Source organism: Melanaphis sacchari, unplaced genomic scaffold (assembly GCF_002803265.2).
Source record: "Melanaphis sacchari strain LSU unplaced genomic scaffold, SCAv2.0 Contig19_pilon_pilon, whole genome shotgun sequence".
Classification (NCBI taxonomy): Eukaryota; Metazoa; Arthropoda; class Insecta; order Hemiptera; family Aphididae; genus Melanaphis; species Melanaphis sacchari.
The window spans coordinates 1,251,161-1,276,984 of record NW_020270975.1 but is presented as its reverse complement, the minus strand read 5'-3'; the positions used below and the strand labels follow the sequence as shown (position 1 = coordinate 1,276,984).

The 25,824-nt window shown below is 28.1% G+C and overlaps 1 protein-coding gene and 1 pseudogene across 2 annotated transcripts; one reads left to right on the top strand and one right to left on the bottom strand.

Moving 5' to 3' along the window:
- Positions 1-1,803: 1,803 nt before the first annotated feature.
- On the bottom strand, positions 1,804-3,666 carry LOC112592952 (annotated as a pseudogene).
- Positions 3,667-3,979: 313 nt separating this feature from the next.
- LOC112593010 (protein PF14_0175-like) lies at positions 3,980-22,294 on the top strand. Of its 2 annotated transcripts, XM_025337213.1 has the most exons (14): positions 3,980-4,437; positions 7,025-7,615; positions 7,716-8,314; positions 8,601-8,714; positions 11,294-11,459; positions 11,728-11,943; positions 13,423-13,713; positions 14,165-16,617; positions 16,672-17,990; positions 18,067-18,183; positions 19,110-20,115; positions 20,960-21,024; positions 21,205-21,362; positions 21,587-22,294. In XM_025337213.1, exons 2-14 carry the CDS (start codon positions 7,029-7,031, stop codon positions 22,074-22,076), a joined length of 7,581 nt encoding a protein of 2,526 aa, XP_025192998.1. In that variant the 5' UTR covers positions 3,980-4,437; positions 7,025-7,028; the 3' UTR covers positions 22,077-22,294. The 2 variants fall into 2 exon arrangements, with proteins under 2 accessions (XP_025192998.1, XP_025192997.1); XM_025337212.1 differs by having other exon boundaries at positions 14,165-17,990.
- The last annotated feature ends 3,530 nt before the right edge of the window (positions 22,295-25,824 follow it).

Sequence of the window (25,824 nt, the reverse complement as noted above, 5' to 3'; positions counted from 1 at the left end):
TCAATAATATATATTATAAATGTATTTATTTTTCTAGATTACCTTAAAATTTAAATAGGTTTGTATGATTAACAATAAGTAGATTGCTTTCAATTTGTTTTTAATAATTGTCTAAATATTATTTTTTATCCACAGCCTATATGTACACATCAATATTATATACAATAAAGCAATATAGATCCTCACATTTGACAATATTTTGTCTATTTATAATATTGATATAAGACCATACATAATAATATATGCTATTGAGGTTTTTGAAAATTAACAATACAATTTTAAATAACCATATTTAATTTTTTGATTTACTTTACAATACTTGACATTAAATGTTGACACCAAATTAGATTTATTAACAGATGAATAAAAATTCTGATTAATGTTTGAAATAATTTAGTTTGTTTCAAAAGAATCTTAAAAAAAGTGTGGAAAATTACTAAATTTAAAATGGAGAAAAGAAAAGAACAAATGAGGTACAAAAAACTAGAAGTATTAAAATAGTGATGAATGCACATGAAAAAGAATGTAAAATAAATGTAGATAGAATTGTTCATTTAAGATGGAAGTCATAATTAAAGCATGAATTGTACTTAATAATAATTCAAAATTATCTGCGCATATATTTAAAGCGCTTTAAACATTTGAGCCAAACTATATATTTTATTTTTATATCAGTATAATAAATAATAATGTCTAGACTACTTTTAATACTATACAAATATTGAATACTTAGATATTACCTTAACTAATTAAAAAAAAAAATTAATTAATAAATTGCATCAAGCTTTATGAAGAAAATATTTATGGACAGGGTTTGGTTGGGAGAATATAGTCACACTATGTAGAAAAAACATTAAGAATAATATTTTATAACACTAAATAAGAACAATATCAGAACGCAGTAGAGCGTTTTACATAATTCTCAAAAAAAAAAAAATGTTCATGCAAGTTAACAACAAATTTTAAGTTGTCCTCTCACTAAGTCAGCAACATAGATACACAAAGATGAAAATGGTTTAAAAATAGATTAAATGTTAAAATTAATATACAATATAAATTTATGGTACACTCTAGGATAATGTGATGAGTCTATAAGAGAATCATCTTACATCTTTCTCATTCCCCCGTCTTATAAATACAGTTCAAACAAAAATAAATAAAGTTTGTAATTAGTTTAATTAAAATAATGGGCATAATAAATATAAATATAACCCTCTAATTGTTTAAATGAACTGGTATCCCAACCAACAATTTCAAGGATATTTTAAAGTTGTTTTACAAATTAGAGATTATTAATTATCTTATAATTTTTTAGGTATACTTAAGGTTAGGGAGACATCACGCAAGGTTTAAGCACATGTCATCACAAAACAAATATCAATATTTGATAAAAATAAATTTAACTCATCACTGGCCATTTATTGTAAAACTAGCACGAAAACACTAAATTTTTGTATAAAATTGTTTATACTGAAAGTTCTTTTATATTGAAAAAATTTCAGTATCTATAACTAAGTTCCTCAGGAAAAATAAAATAAAATAAAAATAACTTTATTACAGTTGTAACTATTAAGTAAGTCCATACTTAATATTTATCAACTTATAAAAAATAAACATAATTTTAATAAGATCAAAATATACCAAATTATAAATTTAGCAATTTTTAATTAATATATTATTTAAAGGAGATAATGAATTTTATTTATATTACATTAATGTCTATTGTTGATTATAAATGCTATTTTTATTAGGTAATTGTTTGTAATTAAAGATATTATGCTTGGTTTAAGTTAATGTATTTACTTATACAAAAAATTAAATATGTATTGAAATAAATATTATGTCCATTCTTCCATAGGGGACAAATTATAATAACTTGCATTGCAATAATGGTAATTAGCTTTAAGCCCAAAATGGATATTTATGAAATACTCCTTTGGTTACATAAGTTATTAATCTAAATTCCAATAATCTAAAATATAACATACAAGAGTAAAGGTGATCCACAGAAATTCTTAAAACACTATAAAAGAAATAACAAAATACAAGAAGCGCATAATATTGACAGCGTTTTCACATGACACGCTGGGAACTATTTACAATGATATTAAGTAATCTTTAAACCTTTAAGTGATAAATAATAATTAATAATATAAATATACATACATTTTGGCAAGAATTTTTTCTAAATACCAGAGATGATGAGTTGCTTTTAAAATGCCCACAACTAATTATGGTATGTAATACTCTGGATGGTCAGAATCTTTTTCAAACCTTTTTGCTTCTTCCTGCATACTTTCTTTAATTTTCAATATTGCCGCAGATTCATTTTGATCGTTGTCCACAGGTCCACCATATCCTCCTAGGTTATAATCACCCATACCACTACCACTATCATCTCTTGGTGTGCTTGGCCCGTCAGGCGGAGATCGTTTTATACCTTCAATACCATCACCATTCATTACAGGGCCCATTGAGTTTGGTCCCATTGGACCTAGTGGTCCTGCAGAGTCAGGATTTCCCATCGAAAATTCACCAGGCATACTACCGCCAGGTACAGATTTCATCATTGTATACATGTTTTCACCACCAGAGTTTGAATCTTGAGGACTCGCCATCAACGGTGTACCAGGACCAGGGGGGCCTTGTGGGTAATTTCCAGGAGATGAAGATGTATAGCCCATTGGATGATTTGGATTACCTGGTGTCCATTGTGGTCGACCGACTGGACCCATGCCCATACCAGGATGCATTCCAGGGCCGGGGCCAGGGCCCATAACATTACCAGGAGGCATACCTCGCATTGGAGGACCATAGCCACCTCGTGATAGATTCATTCTTGGATTCATTACTGGCGGTCCAGGACGCATAATATCCATATTATTCATCATAGGTTGGTTTGGGCTATTGAAATCATTAGGCATATGGGGTGGCATTCTTACACCAGGCCGAGGTCCACCAGGATACCTAGGACCCATAAAAGGCTGATTCATCATTTGATTGTGGGGAGCATTGGGTGGTGGATGAGGGCTCGATTGTGATACAGGATGAGTGGGAGACGGTCTCATATTTGAATTGTTGAAAAAGCTTGGCGGCATTCCGGGTCCGGGAGGAATTGAATCGTTGGGCGGCATCGGGCCCATTGGTCCAGGAGACGGTCCAGTGTTGTGTCCAATGCCATTGACGCCACCGGGGTTGTAATTGGTCGGATTAACAAAACCATAGTCGTGGAATGTTTTGGCTTCGCTGGAATGTTCGCAGTTATCGCGGCGTTCGGGCGCCGCGCAGTATAGATCCCAAAATACGCACCACCAAGAACTGAGGAACCCGGGTGGCTCGCCTAATGTGATGTTTTTGTCCCAGCGAATCTCGCTGAGGAACGTTTGCGCCGCTTTGGAGGCGCCTGTGTGTAATAAGTATTCGTAAACATAAAGCGCTAACCTTTCTCTGGCCTGTGCGTCCGACGGCACCGACGACCCCTTGCCTTTCGAGTACATGGCGAGCACCGTTCGCCGAACACTAACACAACGGTCGATACGAAAGTCCGCCAAACCTATGTCAGACTGATCTTGGATCGCATTAAATACATAATTTTGGCATCAATAAAAACGTAAACACTACAAAACAACAAAACCATGATGGATTCTACTTGATTTGATAACACTGTGTGAACCCCGAATGAATCATGGAAGAAACCGCGTCGACAAAGATGTTGCGATCTATGAACAACTATAAAGTGCGCGCCGCATCACCAACCATCCTGTCTACCCCACCAATCCGACAGGCGATAACCCATGGGAACCTATCGTGCCGCAGTAATAATAACGAAAAAGAATAAAAAGTAAATACCATTAGCCAATGGCGGTACCTCGTTTTTTGTTATTGCAATAATGCACTATAATGCAATATTATAATTTGTATTTTGTATATTATTGAATATTTTTATTATACTTATTACCTTTTACCTTTAGGAATTAAGTTTATAATAAAAATATCTAATATCGTTATGATGTGTGTGTTAAAATAATAAGGTTAACTACAATACTATTTTATGGACTGCCGTGTGGCGTGTGCGTTTTTGACTTTTGAAATTTTGCACACGCTTTGTGTCGTTTTTTGATTTGTACGTTTCAAATTTTTTTCCATCGAAACCGACGCGTGACTTTGAAAATTGTCATGACTAATGTTTTGTTGGTTTTGCCAATGTGAATTATTAAAAAAATTAATGTACTTCGTATTGTTCCTGTTGTGTATTTCCATTACCAAAGAACACCACCGAGAACGGATTACGGAATAAAATAAAATATATTATACCGTGTAGATCGTCATCTTGCAAGTTAAATCGTCATTCAATGGAGTCACGATGATATATCTGATCGGTTAAAATAAATTAGAACGAAAACGAAAATTCCACATCAACTGCTGTCTTTGTTATAGGTAAGGCTACTTTCTGTAAAATTAGTTTTTACTTTGTTTTTAATAAAAAAATGTGGTGAAAGATTATTTAATATTCTCGCCATTGGTCCAGTTCTAAAGCTATTGTTTTGAACAGATTTGTAGACTCATAACTATGATAGGTACATGCAGCCTATTTAACTCTCTATTTAGCTATAGCTAGGCACACAATTATAAAATGTGTGCACATCCATACATAGATGTTTTTAATTAATATGGTTTTGGTTAATTTGCAAACTTAATCAGAATTTTAAATATAAATTATTGAGCGAAATAACTATTCTTTTATATTTTAGGTAGTCTATGAAAATGAGAAATTATGAGTGGTCTATCCTCCTATAGTTGTTGTTGAAACTGAACATAAATAATGTCTTGATTATCAATGGTATCATTTTACTAAACATTTTTTATTCTTTAAATACTAAGAATTAGCATAATATTAAGCTTTATACATTAACTTTGTTCTGATAAATTTATCTATTCATGTAGTATTATTGTACTAGACTTGAAACATTTTCTTGATACAAATTACAATTAAGATATTTATATTCTGTCCAACAAAAAAACATTTATGAATCTCGACGCAATATTTTTCCATTGAAACTGATTTCACAATGGCTGGATGTCACATTCTGATGAGCAGAGTGATAATATTCTCTCGCTGGACAGAGTATAACAGTTTACCTAACATTACAAAATTAAATGATTATTTGAACCTTCATTTCAGTTTTAAAATACCTGAGAATTTAATTTTTGATATTTTTATAAATCCTTTGTACTATAAAATTTTTTGAGAAAACAAATTGGGTCTGTGGTTATAATTTTGAATTGTATTTGTTCAATTTAAATATATTTATAATAGGTTAGAATACATGTTTATTTTATTAAATCAATTTTTTAATGGCATTCAAATAAAACTCAATTTTTTTTGATTAAAACTTATATATCTGAATCCTAAGTAAGGTTAGAAAGCAGTGTATCATCAGGTAACCAATCCACCTGTAGTGGAGTGTGAACCTTATAAGTGTATAATTTCTTACTCGAAGTTAAATTAAATTTGTTAGCTGGAATAACCTAACTTAACTGATGTAAAAACAATCAATTATTACAAAATATGGTTTTTTATTGGCAAATTTTGGTTTTTTTACAACTTTCCAAAGTTTCATCATGATTGGACATAACACGTCTAAATGTCTGTTATTTTTCCGCGTTGTACCATATGATAGTGAAAAATAAACATTTATAAAGAAATAATTTCTTAATTAGGTAACTTATAGAATTGAAATTAGGCCCAAAACCTGGTCCACTATGGTACTCTTTTTATTTAAAAAAAAAAAAATCAAGATAATCGGATAAGTAGTTTCAGAGAACAAGTGTGACAAAGATTTCCTTTTTCACATTTATATATCTATATTTATATAATAGTATATATTTTATTTTTAAAACTTAGAAATATATACATGTTGGTATACACGCGTTGCGTGAGATTATTTTTATCGATAATAATTCATAGGTATATAATTTCCACATTTATTTTAATTGTTAATAACTATTATCACATTTGTGTGATCATAAGGAACATATAAAAAAACCCCATCAAAATTGGACCGATAGTTATCGAGTTTACTTAACACTAACAATGCTCTAAGAGTTATATATATTAGTAAAGATTACCATTATGTATTAAAATTATTATTTTGTAGGTTACCTATGTTAGTAAATTTGTTAAAAATACATTAGTTTTCATATTTGAAATTATTTACCTAATTATCTAAGAATAAAAAGATCAAATATTTATCTGCCAATGTTTAATTGCATTCTTTAAAATAACATTTGGCAATTTTTTACAATTTTAAACACTTATAGATGCATAAATATCTTGATAAATATTAATGCTATAAGAAATAATTTATATTACCTATTTGATTTGTATTGTATTTATCAGATACTCTAATTAATTAAATTTCAAAAATGTCTCATAAAATTTAATTAAAAATGTTAAGGTATAAGCAACTATTTAAACAATGTATGTTCCCTATTTATTTGAAAAAAATGTATTTTATTAAAATTAAAGAATATATTTAATCTATTATATATTAATTATGTTGTTTAATCCATAAAATTATTATGATTATGATTAGTTAATTTATTATCTTAAATTTCACTTAAATGGTTTGTTTTCTTAAGAAGACAAAATTATTATTGCATTTCAAATACTATTATAAAGGATCTATTGAAATTTTGCATAGTAATTATTTTTATTTAAACTAAAAAAATAAAATAATAATATGGAATTATTTTTTATAACATAATTATTTTAAGCAAAATGTTATTAGAATTTTTGCTGGAAAGTAATAACAAAAAATAAATTATATAATTGTTCTTAGTATTTAGATATACTTTACCAAACAATTTAAATGCTACTTGAGCAGAAGTAGGTAGATACTTAATTTTTTGTAAAATTATTGAATAGATTGAAATTGTGTAACTGGTACTGCTTTTACTATTTAATTTCTACAATGAAGCTAGAAAACATAAATTAATGAAATATATATATTTTTTTTTTCAGAAACATGGATAATCCAGAAGCAATTGAAAATTCTATGTGTGAAACACCTCAACAACAGTTATTACCCATTGAAAATAACTGCCTACCAGTTGAAAATGCATTGTTGAACAATGATTGTACAGATCCTTCAAAAATTGTAGGTGAAATTAGTAATTCCGAAAGCCAAGTGCTTAAAGAATCAATTGATGAAAATTCTCAAAATACAAATGTTACTACTGAACCTAGTTCAGTTGTTTCGACCGATAATTCTATGCCACCTCTTCCACCACTTCCCAAAAATGATAATGGACAATTGCCACAACCACCGGCAGCACCATTGCCAGCTGATTATAACATGCAAAACTATGCAAATTATAATAATTATATGTATAACTATAACAATTATTATGGTTATCCTTATCCTCAATACCAGTGGGATTACAATAGTCAACAATATTATCAACCATATCAAAATTATTATAATTATAATTTTAATCAAGCAAATCAAACACAAACATCTAAACCTCCTCCACCACCGCCTAATTCTGTACAATTACCAGTTGAAGAGAAGCCAGCTAATAAAACCAACATAACAGTTGATGAATCTAATAGGTAACTTATATATTTCATGATTGCTCATAAATTCATAAATATTTAAATAATTAATTAGCTGATATTTATTAATAAATATATGTATTTTATGATGTTACAGATATTCTCCTACAGCAGAAACTGATGATGATGGATTAACAGAAAACTTAAAAGCTGATATTCTTATTGAACAATCCTCACAAACCATTAATGCTGCCGTCTTTCAAACTGCACCATCTGAACAAATTGAGGTGCAACAAAACATACCTGAGAGCATTAACAATACAATTCAACAAACCATTGACCCTTCAACTTTACCTTTGATTACATCAGTGCAACAGTCTGTTCCTATTATTGCTCAGATACAACCATACAACATTCAAATTCAACAACCTAGCTATCCAATTAATCCACAAAGTCAAATGCAATCAACTGAAACTTTCAATGAGGCAATAAATCAACAGAAAAACTCACCTGCGTTAAATGGAAAAGATGACTCTATTGAGAAAGTGTCTAAAGCATCAACGGTGTTGGGTAAATCCCAAGCAAAAAAACGATTGATGGCGTTTTCGATGATGAAACAAAAGTTACAAGAACAAAATAATTCAATTACTGATAATCAGAGTTCAGACATTGGAGAGGGAAATGATGCGGAGTTCGTGCCTGAACATAATGTATTCCAAACAGTAACAAAAAAAAAAGTTGTTACTAATAAAAAAGGTAAGCAAGTAACAAATTAAATAATTGTCAGTTTATATTTTTTGGTTCTCAATTTCTCATATTATACTTTTATACAAATTCTGTTAAAAATAAATTATTGTTATTTTATTATTCACATAGGTTTACTGAAACCTTTTTTACATAAAAATGTATCTACTTAGATACTCTGAATATTAAGCAATAATTCAATAACTGTCAATTTTTTTAGCATCAGATTATTATTTGATAATATTTCATTTAAAAGTCATAATAATTTGATTATTATAAGATAATGTTTATTTTATAGTTGCTAAAGTTATCAAGGCTCAACAAACAATTGAACAAATTGAAGAAATGAAGAAAGATGAACTGTTACAAGGAAATAATGCAGCATTATATCAACATCTCCTAAGAAGTGGTGGTAAATATATTATTTAAAAACAGTTGTTATAGTAATATGTTAAATTATGCATGTATTATTTAGCAGGAATGTATCTAGGGGAAAGGTCCGTGAGGTCTGAGACCCCAATTCTAAAATTTTTGCATATCAGTATATAAAATCATAATCCTTGTAATTTAAATAAAAAAAAATACCGTCGTCAAATATGTCAAAAACGCTTTGAGACGTCAATTATTATTCAACAATATTATGTGGGCATGTGGTAATTTTTTCTTGTTGGAAAATTGTACTAACATTTATTTTGACCTCCTCCCCCAAAATAAAATAAAATTCTGACTGTGTCTGTTATTTAGTAGGATATAATGAAAACTAAAAAAATACATAAAAAACAATAATTAAATAATTCATATATTAGTTAAATTTTGTTCAATATTTTTCTTAAATCTTAAATTCAAATACCTATTCTTAACTTTAAATATAGAAATATATTAGTTTTTGGAAAATTAAATATAATTTAATCGCAATTTATCTAACTGAAGGTTAAAAAACATAAATATATTTTTATTGATGTTTATTTATCGATATATATTATGTTATTTACTTCCTTAATATCATCTATACTTAATTTAGTTTATTGTTGGTTTACCATTAATAGCAATTAGCTAATTTTTGTGTGTATGTATTGTAGTACTAAATTTTAAGCAAAGCAATGAAGTTATTGAAACTATTTATTTTTGTGTCTTTTAATACTTGATAGAAAAACTGCACAGTATAGGCGTGTTTACTGTATATGCATCTGCAACCTCTTTGATTTCAGGTGGCTTCCACCACAGATGCATTGAATAGAAATATAGATATCTAAATTATATTGTATAAAGATAACTAGATTTAGCAGTCATAACCACTTAGAAAATAGAATATTAAGCAAACATGTAATTGTACTAGTTGTGACCAGTATTGCGTTTTACAGTTACCACCTTATCAGAAAGTTATGTATGTTGATTAAATGACACATTCGTTGAGTTGATTGGGATTTATCCAAAGAATATCTAATGGTCATTATTTGAGTAATGTTGCTCAAATTCATTAGTCCAGAAATAAAAATTATACTAAACCAACTATTGAGGAGTCACAAGATATTGTGTTTACCTCCAACTAACAATACATCAACAGCACTTCGAATTTTAATTATTTTGTAACCAACTAACATATTTAACTTAATAATATTATATATTTGGTGATTGACATCCATCATATAAAATCTAAAATTTGGGGAAAGGGACAACAATTTTTTTATTTCATATTAAATTTAAGACTAAAATCATGATGAATTTGAAAATAACAAAAATTGTTCAAAAAAAGGGAATTAAAGTCCCTTAACTCCTCTAGGTATGCATCAAGTTGGACCCTCTGCGTAAAATATTTGGGCATACCTATGGTGCATAGATAATTAGTAAGGTTTTCTGTAGCAAATTTGACTTAGTTTATATTTAAGTGGACCAAAAATATAAATGTCTCAGTATTTTTTTAAATAATCAAGTAGGGAGAAAAGAATGTTTGTAAAATTCAATTATTATTATTAAGATCATTGTTTGAAGCTGTGGTTATACAAAAAGTTAGACTAGCTATGCTTAAAATTGTTTTTTGATAAGTACATTATTAAATTTAAATTTAATGTCTATTGAAGTGATATAATCAATGAAACTCAATACTTCAAGTTTTTTTTAATGTATACATGTCTTAAAGCAAAAAAAAAAATGCTTTGATTTTAAAATTTAAGGTTTTTTTCTGATAAAAAATTTGAATCTAGTTAGTACTTTTAAAAAGTTAAAATTAACTTTCATTTATTTGATTTTTTTAAGTTATTTATAGTATAAATTTAATTATTTTTCATGATATGCAGTTATTATTCAGTTATTAATTATTTTGATTTTAATATGTTAAAAGTAGATAGAATAGTATCATAAGTTAATAACTCACTGGAATTTTTCATTTTTGGAATTTTTTTCCATTGGTTTCTTTTATACTATATATTTTTGTTTTTCTTTGTTAATTTTTCTCAAATTTGCCTTAGATTGCAAGAATAAGTTAGAAAAAGTAACTTTTAACTCAAAACTTTACATGGTTCTTAGATATTCAACAAATGTCTGTTTCATATCAAGATTTTTTATCAATACACATTCAATGTGTTTTTACTATTTTGTCTTACAATATTTTACTATAAACTTCTTTTATTATGATTAAATCATTCTTTCATAACTTGTAGTACAATATTGTATTGATTTTAATTAAGTAACTTAATATTACAAAAATAAAAAAAATGATTGGTCATTTTTGTCAATATTTTTAAAATTTGGCTCATAAGTGTAGTTTTATTGTGCAAGGAATATAATTGTTTTTATAACATTAATATATTTATGTGTTTTAAAATTAAAATTTATTATATTAAAAATATTTGAAAATAAATGTATATTATTCTGTGGTTATGATTTCCCAAAATATTTTATTCACTATTTATTAATTTATATCTACTTAAAAAGATAGAGGCTTTACTAAACTAAGTTAGTGTTGAGTCTAATTTAAATTAATTTTAATTTTAGGTAATGAAGCTCCTATCCTTCAGAAACTTGGTATAGAATCATTAGCAGAAAAATATTCAGCTAAGATAAGAGAACAGGATAAGCGTTCGAGTAAGCACCATCACAGGCGTCGAGATGAATCTAGAAGAGGCCACAAATATCGCCGTCGTTCACGTTCAAAATCCAGGTTATTATTTGCCCAATTTTTTATTCCTCAGCACAAAGACTGTACTAAATCCAATAATAAATATTTAGCGCAAAAGTTATCCACAGAAAACAAAGTCCCGGGTCGTCAGCATTGCTGCAATATTATTCTATAAACTTTAGTGAAGGAAGCGCTGAGCACTTTTTGTACCTATTTGATATTTACATTATCATTTAAATAGAGGTATATCATTTACCCGAAATTATTACTGCTTAAAATTCATGTCTCCGTGACATTATTTTTCTTTTAGGACTAGGTCAAGATCAACAGAGAAGCCAAAGATGCGAGCACTAGAAGTCAAAAGTTGGAAAGATTTTGTTAAAGGTGGGTTTCACTTTGACAAATTTAGAAGATTCAAGATGGATGAAGCTGAAGAAATAAAAGAAAAAGAGCGCAAGTCCAGAAAAAAGAAAAGGCATGGAGACTCAAGATCTGATAGCAAAAACCATAAAAATGAATCTAACATGTAAATTATTATTAATATTATATAAATTAAATTAATTTCCAAACCTGAAAAACTAAAACATTTAGTAACTTTATAGTGTCTTATAAGCCTACCATCGAGACATTAGGTATATGGTGACATTAGGTAAATTCTTTGAAAACTTTCTATTTGAGCAGATTCCCCCAATTGTCAAAGAATATTAAATCATACCTAGCAATCAATTTGATTTCCCTTCATATTATTCAAAAATTCATTAAATATATTGAGTCATTGATAAAATATCATAATTTGAAAAAAAAAAGAAGAACATTGTCCATGTGTATTTCTTGATATCGCTCAAGCATTTGATTGTTTCTGACAATAGGCAATTGTTTAAATATAATTATTTCCATCTGCTCCATATTTCTTTACTCTAAAATCATTTCTTAAAGTCTGATTTTTTATTGTTAAGCATAATAACTTACTCTTCCTACTATAAAGTGAATACCCCAAGGAAGTGATTTATCATCTTTTACCCTCTATAATCTTCTCAGATCAATTTGTATAGCTCAAGCAACTTATGCTGATTATACAGTCGTTCTAGCATCAAAGATCCAAATATAGCTGTCCATAATATTCAGTACCATTAAATTAAATTTAAAATTGGACAAACTAATTGAAAATTTAGACAATTAAAAATAAATCAAGTTCAAATAAAATTTAACAAAAATTATTGTATGCAACTATCTTTTAATAACATAGTTATACCAATTAAAAATGTAACTAAATACTTAGAAATCCTTTTGGACAAAAAACTAACTTTGGCCTAACATAAAAAATAAAAGAAAAGAGTTTACTCACTTACATCTTTGCCCATTATTATCTTTTTCAATGAGTCTAAAAAAAAAATTTTAATATATGAGATAATTATAATTCCCCTCTGGTTAGGTTAGGTTCTGGTTTTATAGTATTCAAAGTTAAATCCTTGAACATAAGACCAATTCATGTGTCTTAAATAAAACACTGGAGTCCATGATATATAACCAATAATTTTCTACAAATCATAACAATTAATGAAGTAACAATCCATTATTACAAAAAAATTAATTCCAAACTACTCAAATTAAATCTTACTAATCTCTCATATGTCATTAATCACCATTCCCAACAACCCATTTAGAAGACTTAAAAGAAAATGGCCAAGAAATGCTTTTATATAAAATAGAAAAATTTAAAAAAGCAACAGTTCCTCTTCAGAATCATTTTAATTTAGAAGACTGTTGAACAGTTCTCTTCAAGTTATTCAAGGCAACTCTTCATATATATATTATACTTTCATATCATTTATTTTTCATGTCATATTTTGTATGGATTGTAAATTAAGTTTTTTTAAAACTGATCAGTAATGTATTTAATCTCTCTGTATCACAACTGATAGTAGAGTACAAATATTTCACATATCCAAAGTTATAACTAGTTACCTAGTATTTATTCTAATTTTTTATGTTATTTTTATTAAAGACCTTCTGAAACAGAAAAAGGAACCGGAGATCAGAAAATACGCTACAACATATTAGATCGCAAAAAAGAAATACTTAAAGGTCTTGAAGTCAACACTCACGAAGGAGATTTTACAAAAGATTTTCCCAGTTATATTATTCGATACACTAAAAATAAGCCAGTCATTAAATTCAGTGAAAATCCAGCAAATGCCACGTACCATCTTCAGAACAGACAGCAAATGTTTGCCACACTTCTTCCAGAGATTGAAGCAATTGTACTTAAATTCTTATCTTCAATAAAACCAAAAAAGTAAAACATTTATTTATCATAATGTACAATTATATATTTAAAATAAGTGATTTATGTTATAATCAAGGATATAAAAAGTAAATAACATTAGTATTAATTTAAAAATGAATAATATAATATTATATACTCAGGTTCACAAAAAAATTACTAGTTTTTATGGCTGTAGAATGACATACACTTTGTCATGTATATTTCTCCTACTTTTGCATTAATTTTTCCATCCTAATACCATCTGATGGAGTATATACAATTACTATAGTTGATATACATCAATTGTTGGTATTTGCTAATGACCATATTTTGTTACCAATTGAGTTGGTCAGTGCTTTAGTTGTCTTATGGTAGACTAAGTATTACTTAAGATACGCATTGTCGTACAACTCAGGATTTCAAACTGTAGTTGGTCAATTTAATTGCACTATAAATTATAGTTTATTTTTATTTTTTTCAGGCTCAAAAAAAATTATACAGACAATAATTATAATAACATTGATGAAAAACTATTAATTATGATGAAGGATAAAAATATTTATCCATTCAAAGGTTGGTGGCCCAAAACAAATTTTATTGTCACTCAAGTCAAAGAAGATCCAAATATTGAAATAGATGAAGACGTATTGATGAATGAAATGACTACTAGTAAACGAACTAAAAAATCTAGATTTAATGATGATTCATCTTTTGTTGATTTAAGACCTACTGTTCCATCCAAATGGGATAGTGATTATGACGGTAGTCCAGCTGCTGAAAATAAAATTTCATATGTTGGAGTTTCTCAAAGTGTTGAAATGAATACTAATGATAACGTCTGCATAATCGAAAGAGATAAAAAAAATCCTTTAGACATAAGTCACCAGGAAGAAGCAATGGACACTGCATCTGATGTTGGTGAAGATGAACCTAAGATTGAAGTTAACATTTGTCCAGTTCAACCAATTCAAATTCAAGAACCACAAGGAAATGCTAAATTGAATACAGAATATGAAGAGTTTTTGAAAATTGTAAAAGTTGAAAAGGAAGAAAGTGAAAATTCCATTACTGCTACTACTAATAATGTACCTTTTCAAAAAGACAATGATAACAATCTATCAACAAAATCTGTATCATTGAATGATAATTCTATACAAGATGATTCTGAAGACTATATGTCCACAAAATCTTCAGATGAATCTGTTTCTTTACACAATGCTGCTGAAGAGTCGGATTCAAATAGTGGATCATTTGTTGAAGAAGTATCTTCAAATATTGATTTAAAGGTTAGAAAAAGGAAAAAATCATCTAGTAAAAAGTCTAAAACATTTAAAAATAAAGAAAGTAAGAAGAGGAGGCATAAATCAAGTTCCAGTGAAAGTTCACAAGATTCAGAATCAGAAAGTGATAGTAGTTCAGATGATAGTGATTCAGAATCAACCGATTCAAGCTCTACAATAGAAAAAAAGAAAAAAAATAAATCAAAAAATAAGAAAAAGAAGAAAACCAAAACAAGTTACAAAAAGAAACACAGGGGTGACAAGAATAAGACCAAAAGTCCTGAAGAAGAAAAAGATACTAACAGCAGTATTCTCAATTTAATCGAAAAAGCATTAAATGTTGAAATTAAAAAGAGACCTTTAGATAGTAAGGAACAAAAGAAGAAGAAAAAGAAACACGAAAAAAAAGAAAATAAATCAAATGAAGAGAATGACGAAAAATTTGAAAAAGTTAAGGATTGTTTAAAAGAAACAATTACAAAATTGGTTAAAACTGATAAAGTGAATAAAAATCAGTCTCTTTCATGTGATGAAACTGTTATCGAAGTATTAAAATATTTAAATGATAAAGAAAAAAAGAATAAAAAGTCAAAGAAAAGTTCAAAAAGAAAGCATGATTCAGATATTTCTGATGATGAGAAAACCCTCAAAAAATCTAAATTAGTTGATAGTTGTTCAAAACCTAAAGTTAATGATAAGAAAAAGAAGAGTAAAAAGAAGAAATCTGTAGAAAGAAAATCTGTCGATTCAGACGAATATCTGACAAAAAAGAAGTCTAAAAAAAGATCCAAATCAACTGATACTTCAGAGGCTGAAGATGTAGAGGGATTAAGTCAAAATAAAAATGATACTGTTCAGTTTTTTGAATTGCGACCCAATGAGTGGAACATTAATAAAAAAAGTTCCATGAGGGGAGTCATCCATCACTCGGAAGCAAAAAATAAAGATAAAGTATCGCTTTTACAAGATACAGAAAGATGCGATAAAAATGTTAAAAAAAAATCTGATCACATTAATTTAGATAATTGTTCTCCTACAAACAGAAGTACAAATAAAATTGAAGTTCTTAATTTGCCTAATGTATTGTATTCTGTTGGAGAAAAAGAAAAAAGAAAAACACATTTGCAGAAGACCAATGAAGATATCAAAAGTGATAAAATTGATAATGTTTCAAAAAATAAAAATTCTGACAGTAAATCTAATGAAGAAGAAAATGATAAAATGTTGAAGAAATCTGTTGACAAGTGTCATAATGATGTATTTAAACTTAAAAATGACATACAACAAACTGTATTTTTGGAAAAAGATAATAGTGAACAACATGATGTGGATAAAGATCTTAAGAGTATTTTTAAACCTCAAATACAAAGCACGCCACTTGATCTATATAATAAACCTCCTATTACTTGTTCTGTCATTAAACCTGTTAAAGAACCTATATCATATAGGGACAAAGTAAAAATGAATTTAAAGAAGCTTTCAACTTGCCAAAATATGCCATTTGTGTTTGGATTTTCTTCACCAATTAATCTAATTGGATCAAAAAAATTTAATTTGGATAAAACTACGGATTTTAAAGTGACCAATGAAGAAGATAAATCTAAAGATGAACCAATAGTAGACAATCCAATAGTTAATGAAACCAAACTTTTAAATCCTGATGAACCAATAGTAGACAATCCAATAGTTAATGAAACCAAACTTTTAAATCCTGATGAACCAATAGTAGACAATCCAATAGTTAATGAAACCAAACTTTTAAATCCCGATGAACCAATAGTAGACAATCCAACAGTTAATGAAACCAAACTTTTAAGTCCTGATAAACCAATAGAAGACAATCCAATAGTTAACAAAACCAAACTTTTATATCCTGATGAACCAATAGTAGACAATCCAATAGTTAATGAAACCAAACTTTTAAATCCTGATGAACCAAAAGTAATTCCTCAAACACGCATGGAAAAACCTCATTTAACCATTGCTGAAAAAGAATCGCCTAAAATCAATATTGATACTGATATAAAATCTGTTGATCATAGTTACGATTGGGATGATTCTGAAGAATCTGATACTGACCAATCACTTACTACAAGCACTAATTCATCAGAACATTCAAGTGATGATAGAGAAAGTGAACAAATTCATTCAAATTCGTTGGTAAATGACTCGCCAAATAGATGTATTAAATATGAGACATTTTCAAATGATAGCAATGTTAAAGACCCAGAGGAATTTACATCTAATGTTTTTGAAACAAATAGTTTAGATTCAAGAAGCGAAGAGCAAGGTCTACCTTTAGAAGTTGACAATGTTTCTATAAAGAAAGAATTAACCTCTTTGTCAAATTTGGCTGATTTCTCTGAACAACATTTAGATAGTAATACTGTAGATTTACAAAATAATTTATCTAGTATTGATGTACTAGAAGTTTCTGATTCCAGCAATGAACTAATTACTCAATGGACGTCAGATTGGACGAGTTTGAATAAGTCGATTACTGAAATTAATCATCCAAGCTATTCTAAATTTGGGGATGAAGAATTACAATTAAAAAAGAAATCTCGTTGGGACAAACAATCCATGGATAATAAAATAAGCAGATCACAGAGTCCTAATAATGAAATAGAAGAGTGTAAGGATGAAACTGAAGCAAATATCTTGACTAATGAGCAAAAAAATGTTAGTTCTCTATCGAACAATGACGATGACCTTTATAATGAACAAATCCAAACATGTGAAATAATGTCAATAAATTGCATGAATGATATTCATGAGATTAATCCCTCTGCATATGATGATTACACTCAAACTTATGAACAATACACTGGTATACCTACGTATTCTGAAATGAAAACTATTGAACATGATCTATTAAGTCCGATTGACTATAGTGTGTATGAAAATTATAATCCAAATTATAGTTACCATACTGAAGATTATAACATGTGGAAATCTCTAGATACAGATATATCTGAACATGAGGTGATTAAAGCTATTCCAACTACTGATGAATCATTTTCACAAGTAAGATGAAAAATAATTAATTTTACTAGTGATAATTTATAAATTATATATATTTACAATTTTATTTATTATTTAGTATGAAAAGCATATGGAAGTGCCATCATTTAATATTTCTGTTGACCAAGTTGAATTTTCAAAAAGGGAAGTATCAAATAATAACAATATTATTATTTCAGACATTCCGGACAATCAGGTAAATAGACAATTAGACAATAATAATTTTATGGGAGTTTTCATAATCACATTTTCATAAAAAGATTGTTATTCAAGTTCTTACTTTTCAATTCATTGATACCATACAGTTCACAGTTCTAAAATCATACTAGTATTTAATACTACACTCAGATGCATAATATTAATAACATACATTTATTTCAAACCACATTACTGTTTAAAAACCCATATTAATCAATCATTTCATTATAATTTTAAAATAAAACTTTTAATATGATTTGATTATCCCACATTTATTCAGATAAGATATATTTATAGCATTTATTTTAAGAAATTAAATTTTTACTGCCAAGTAACTACAAATAACTAAAATAATTTTAAATTTATATAAGTAATTGATTAATAAATATTAAATAATGAAATAACTGGTTTTATATCTGAAAAATCTTAGATCTAAATTTTTTCAGTATAAATATTATTTAATATTGTTTTCTATATATATTTAATGTTGGTATATTTATTCTAGATTAATAGACTTAAAAACTACTTGACTGATTTTTATGTTGTTTTTGTAAAATGATCTACATTTTTCAGAGAAGGTGTATGCTATTTATGATCATTGAAATCTTTTGATAGCCCCTCTTCTACAATTCACAAAACCGGATATCAGTAAACCAAAAATATTGTTTATCCACTTGTGCTACTTTAAGCGTTAGCATTAGGCAACATAATTTAACATAGGTGAATTTTTTACCACCTGCAAAGTGTAATCTATCAATTTATAACATAATAAATTACAATAGTTTGTGTAATAACATTAAATATAAAATTTTAACTGTCAATGGAATGTGTGGAATTTTGAATAAGGTTTTTGTAGTTAATTTATATAAATATTTTATTTACTAAAATTTCATTAACAATACTAATTTACAACTTTGTTTATAGGATAAAATCGTCAATAGTGAAAAATCGGATAGCGCAAGTTCTGATAAACTATTTGTCGAATTGTATCATCAACATTTTCAACATTACAATCAAAATCCAATTAAATATTCGCTGAGTAATCCTGTTACAATAAACTCTGAGGAAGTAAATATCCCAGAGAGTTTGATATCTCAGGAAAAGTTGTCAGAAACTGATCAAAATTCTGATAATATACTACCCATACCTTTACAAACTCGAGCTTATTCATGTATACTTGAAGATGCTAATACCAATCTTTATCTTACCAGTGATAATTACATGGCGTACTGTGCTGTTGAAGATAAATGTATGGTGCACATATCTGTAAATCCATGTAACCGTGAGGGAGTTGGGGTTGATGTCAGACATTGTTTTAATATAAACATAAGTGGATCAATAAATGAGTATTGGCTACATGCAGATTTAATTCCATTTTACATTCCATCTGATGCTGAATCAGGTGTGTTCAGTGATGACGAGGTAGACTCTTTGGAATCAGATTCTGGTCATGAAGAAGATGTAAATATTGACAACAATGAAAACGATGATGATATAATTGAAAGTGAATGGGAAATAGTTGACGACATTCATGACAATGTCAATAGCTGGCTGGATGAACCATACATACTTAAAAAATATAGTATTGAACATGATATCAATGAAGAACATTGTGTGACTAGTTCCTCGGATTGTGACACAGATGGAAGTGAATTTTCAGATTCCTATCTTGATATATTTAATGATAATCACAAATATAAAAATGCAAGTAATAAAGTGATGCCTATAAATGTTTTTGAAAAAACTGAAAGTTTTGCTACAAATTTAGATTTATTAGTAGAAACTAAATCTGAACAACTAGTTATGGATTTTGAAATTAAAAAAGAAAACGATACATTGGAAAATGATCAAACTTCAGAAATAAATATGGAAAACAATTGTAACATCCTTATAGAGTTAGAAGAAAAAGTAAACAGTGGAAATGAATCAGGTAATAATAAAAATTTAAAATGAAGTGATGATAATAATAATGGTAAACTGCATATCTAAATTCTCTCAATTAATAAAATTATATTTTAAATTTTTTGTATAAAATTACTTTCAATAGTTTAAATCAGTGGTTCTTAACCCTGTGGTCTGCGGCCCCCTGGTGGCCTGTGGTGCTCATTTCGAGGTTCGGTGGCAGTCTTAATACATAACACGTCAATGTGTGACATGAGTACATTATTAAATCATTATTGGATTCTTATCTTTTTTTTTCATATATATCTTATTATATATGAGATAGACCTATTTTATCTTTATTATACTGATAGCGAGATATAATGGAATTTGAAACAATTTGCACTGTTAGATACTAGGTGTAAATTCTACACCCAATAATTTTATTATTAATATTTATTTATCAGTTTTTCTAATACATTTAGCATTTTAGTCTATTGTTGTATATCTACTACTCAAATGCAATACCAAACATCAGATTAAATAAATATTAATTAAATTTTAAGAATATTATAAATAAAATAATTACTCTTTTATAAAAAATTAAGTGTAATAAAAATAATTATAACTGTGTATGTTTTGTTATAAATACTTTAGGTAATTTTTAATGTAAAATTATTACTACAGTTTTTGTTATAATAACATTAGTTATTTAAAAAAAAAAAAAGATATTCAAATACAAATTAGTAAGGGGACCGTGATTTCTAAAAATCTTTGATCAAGGGTCTGTGATCTATAAAAGGTTAAGAATCGCTAGTCTAAATTAAAGAATAATAATAAATAATATAATTATTTGATAGTAGCTTTTCAATACATTTATTTATATTTTATAGGTATAATGAAAGAAGAAGTCACTGTTAAAGAACTTTCGATGCTGGATACAATTATTAATCAAAAGGTATTAATTAATTAATATTAAATAATAATTTTAAATTACTTTTTACATACAGTGGTTAAAAAGTAATATGTCATCTAAAAAACTTTGATTTTTTATAAATAATGTGTGTAAATAATTAAATAATTTATTAATTGTAGTATTTGATTTTAACTAATTATTTGTCTGTTGTTTATTGTTTAGTTATTAATTCAAAAATTAAAAATTCGTGCAAAAGAAAAAATTTGTGAGAAATTGCCTGATACAGTAATGGTTCGCTATAGCGACAACATGGAAACCATTAAACATCCATTTTTAGGATTGTTTCAGCCACCAACTAACAGTATCCTATCCAAACCAAAGTAAGCTCACGCATAAATACATATTTACGTGTATGAATATTTTGAATTATTATTATTTCTATTATTTTTTTTTTTTATATATATATATAAATATGTTATTCTTAATTTATTTGTTATTACCATACTAATGTATTGTTATTGTTTGTTTTTTTGCTTTATAGTGTTTAAGTTAAATATCTATTAAATCATTTACAAAAACATTAATTTCTAATTATCGTGTTTAGGTATATTCAGCCATCATACACTACAAACTTGTCTAAACGTGTGACTTTCGCTGATGGAATTCATCCTGGGGACAATTTGGCAGCATCTCCAACACACGATGATATTGGTTGTCCATTATCACCTCCTCCTCTTAAAGCATTGATGCGGGAAACATTAAAATTCAAACGTAACATGTACCCATTTAAAAAGTCAAAATTGCGCACCAAATTAAAAATGGAAAAAAAGAAAGTGGCTAAAGTAACACCTTCAATTAAGACAACTAACCCATCAATTATTGAATATTATGTCAGCCGTCAACGTCTTGCAGACATACCTATTGATGAAACACTCAAGAATGTTATCTTAAGATGCGATTTTTCATCAAATAATGATAATAATAGAACTGAAAGAAATTCTACTCCACCTAGACCCACAAGAGAACTCACTCCAGTGCCATCTGATACTGAGTGTTGGAATGATGAAGAAGTCGTTAAAAACAGCAGACAATAATTCAAGATTAAATGACCTTTATATATGCCTGATTCAAAACAAATGTATTAGAATATTAACTTATGCCTTTAGTTCAACTTTATATAAATATATGTGTGTGTGTGTGTATTTATACATACATATATTGTCTTTGTAATTTTATATACACCATATACATACATATTTAATTTATGAGTCTATCATGTTATTTTGTCTGGATTAAAATATGTATCTTAATATTATTTATTTTTATTACCTACCCCAATTTTATTAATTTGTGTAAAATTAATATTTATTAAATGAACAATATTATGTATGGATATTATTGTCATGTATCGACTATAACAAATGTTGAAATAACAGTTACTAATACTGCTAAAGATAATGTAAAAAAAAAAAAAAAAAAACAGCTGATTTTGGATACATGCATTATAAATCTGTAGAATATTTTTAAACCTATACTACTTAACCACAAATGTTTTTTATAATATTACATTCAGCACATTAAAAATATTTTTTTATTAAAAAAAAACTTTTATGATTATTGATCATTGAAAAACCTAAATTGTTAAATTTATTAACTTTTTATCATAAATAAGTTTTCTAATCTTCTACCACTACCTATTTTTATTTATCATGTATAATTTTTACTGATTGGCGAGTGATCAAATTTACTAGTACTCCAATTTTTTCTACTTGATATTTATTACAGAAAATCAATCACCGTCGTTTAAAATCTCCAAACCTTTTCCGAAATAAAACGTCTAGCTAGTTTCTATTTTATCATTAACTATTTAAATTTTTTGTGTTGTAAGTTATTTTAAATGGGAAATTATGTATATTTTTCAATAGTAATTTTGTAATTGCGTTTTTAAAGTAAGTTTTTAACTATTATTAAAATATTATGTAATGTGGTGTATTATATTATTATATGTGTTTTAATTGTATCAGGCAATGTTTAAAAAAATAAATATAAATGTAATAAAAATTTGATTAAAACTAAAAACATAATTTAATTACCTAGTTTATTCACAGATGTAAAATCATGATAAATATATGTCATAAGAATAAAATACAGCTATATAAATACTTAGAATTTTTTGATTGATGGCTTTTTGAAAATTCCAATTTAAAAAATTGGACGAATGATCTAAATCAAAGGGTTTCAATCTTTTGAGGTCCACGCCCTCTTTCGAACTATTGTATGAGTTCACGCCCTACCCCTTCATTAGGTATTATAAGATTGATGTACGCATACTTATAATTATTATAATATTCACGTCACAAGTTAAAACACACTTTAATGTTGGTTATCGTGTTTTTTTCCAACGTTTTCACGCCTCCCTAAGGGAGCGCGCCCTCCAGGTCGAGACTTCTTGATTTAAATCCAGTGGTTCTCAACCTTTTTGTTTGTATGACGACACCCTAATTAAGATCCATAAAAATGACGACACACTCGGGGCCAGACTGGAAGGATACCGGTGCCTACTAACCAAGGCGGCTCATAGATACAATATTTAAAAAAAAAAGATTTTTTTTTTGCTCATTAATTGTTTAAAAAAAATTTATGTCATTTTAATATTAGAGCACTTCAAGTGATACATTTGGACTTACTCGACGACACACCGGTTGAGGAGTACCACGGATTCAAATGATTGTTCTTCGTTTCACGGCGAAAAACTGCTTACTTGCGGGTGTTCCGGTCTATCGGTAAAATAATTACAGCAGACCGCAGACCTGTGTTAGGAGTGTCGGGACGGAGGACAGATATGGGTAGAAACGTGCAATTATAATGTAATTTAATGACGAACAAGTGGACGCATTTTTAAAAATTTTAATTACTTATGTTTATCTTACAACAGCAAAAGAAATATAACATACACGTGTAGGTAAATAATAATCATAATAATAATCATAATAGGTAGATAGGTACTAAATATATTATTCAAATATTGTTGGTTCAGTTACACGGTACAAAATGGGAAGAATATTATAAATAGTAATGAACATTGAACAATACGCTTACGTCTTATATAAACAGTAATATCGTTATAAAATAAATGCGAGTGAGAGAGATGTGCATTAGCATTCAAAAGCCGATGAGACCGTCACGAGGGGGCGGATAACAATAATGCAGATACGAACTACGAACATTGCAGTGCACGATTTATTAATATATATTTATATTATATATTATAGCCAAGTAATAATAACCTTTTAACAATGTCTGCAGATATCCCACATCGAATTCTGAAGTTTGTGATTATTGTACTCTGTTGCGAAGAGGCGTGTATACATTATGTAAAAATCGGTAGAGTGTTTGTAAAGTGTATTTTTCAATGTCTGGAAATGTGACGGAGACGTTTGCAAATGTACAGTAGGTACCCAGTGCCGTGGCCAGGGGAAGTGTTGTAACCTCCCCCCATTGATTTCTATTTAATTATTTCAATATTTATAATCATTCAGTAAATTAGCGATCAAAACAAGTAGATGACTATAATATGGTTAATGCAACGAAGTTCAAATACTTTTACATTATAAACGAAATAATTCTAATTAAAATGCATATTTTGAATAATCTTTTTAAACCTCCCTCAATTCAAAAATTCTGACTACGCCACTGTATTACCTATGTACGCTACCATATAGTATACTAGTAATTACCGTACTAAAATATAAATACACAGGTATACTAGTCTGTGTCGTACTCAAATTGGAATTGAGACTGAATCTCCCCCCCCCCCCCTCGAAAAAAAAATGTTACGCGCGAGGTCAAGTGTGTGAAAATTAGTAAGCCTCCCTTAACAAAAATCCCGTATGTGAATATACGCCTAGAATTTTTTTAACCAAGAATCGGCAGATATCGTGAGAAATTATTTCAAACTCGAAATTTACATCATTCGCAACGAATCCGTTCAACAGATATATTATATTATTGGATTACAATGTCTACGTATAGATACGATTCAACGAGACGTGTCAAAAACTATTTTTTTCCCGAACAAGTTGTTGTGTTATTTTAATACGACGGATAGGCACCGCGATGTGTCCGACTATGTTTCTTAATTACCTATAGGTACCTATTTACATTGAGCGGTAGGCTTGTACAATTTTCGTGCGGAATTCACTTAGTCATGATCACGAGACAAAATCAAAATTCGAAAAACGGGGTAGAAACCTTGCAATTACAACACGAAAACATTAGACGCCGAGGGGAGAAATAAATAATTTCGACCATTTCACTCCAGGACAAAAAAAAAAAAAAAAAAAACTGCGTCGACGAAAACTGATCGCGTACGTGCGTTAAAAAAAGCTTAGAATAGTTTTTTTTATTCTTAACTGGATAAATTATAGGAAGAAAATCGACATGAGTATACGATAAGCAATCAGTATATTATGTACTCGTGTGTGTAATTTTTATTATCTTAAACTTAGATTTAATCTTAAATAATCAATAAATAATGATAAATTGTGTTTTCAACTAGAACGACGATTTTACGAGAATCGCGAAAAGTTGAATTTAAAATGTTTAGTGCCACGTTCATAAAAGGTTTGGATTCACTGCTTAATGATTATCTCAATATTTATTAAGCGTCCGTCCGTACCTACAACCTATGGGTAATATAGGTGTGTTCATCAGTCCCGTTTCATAATAATAATAATAATAATAATAATAATAATAAAAATAACAATAATTCACTAATAATAACAATAATTAATAGTAGTAGGCTATGACATAGAAGTTCCCAAACTTTTTCGGTTCACGCAT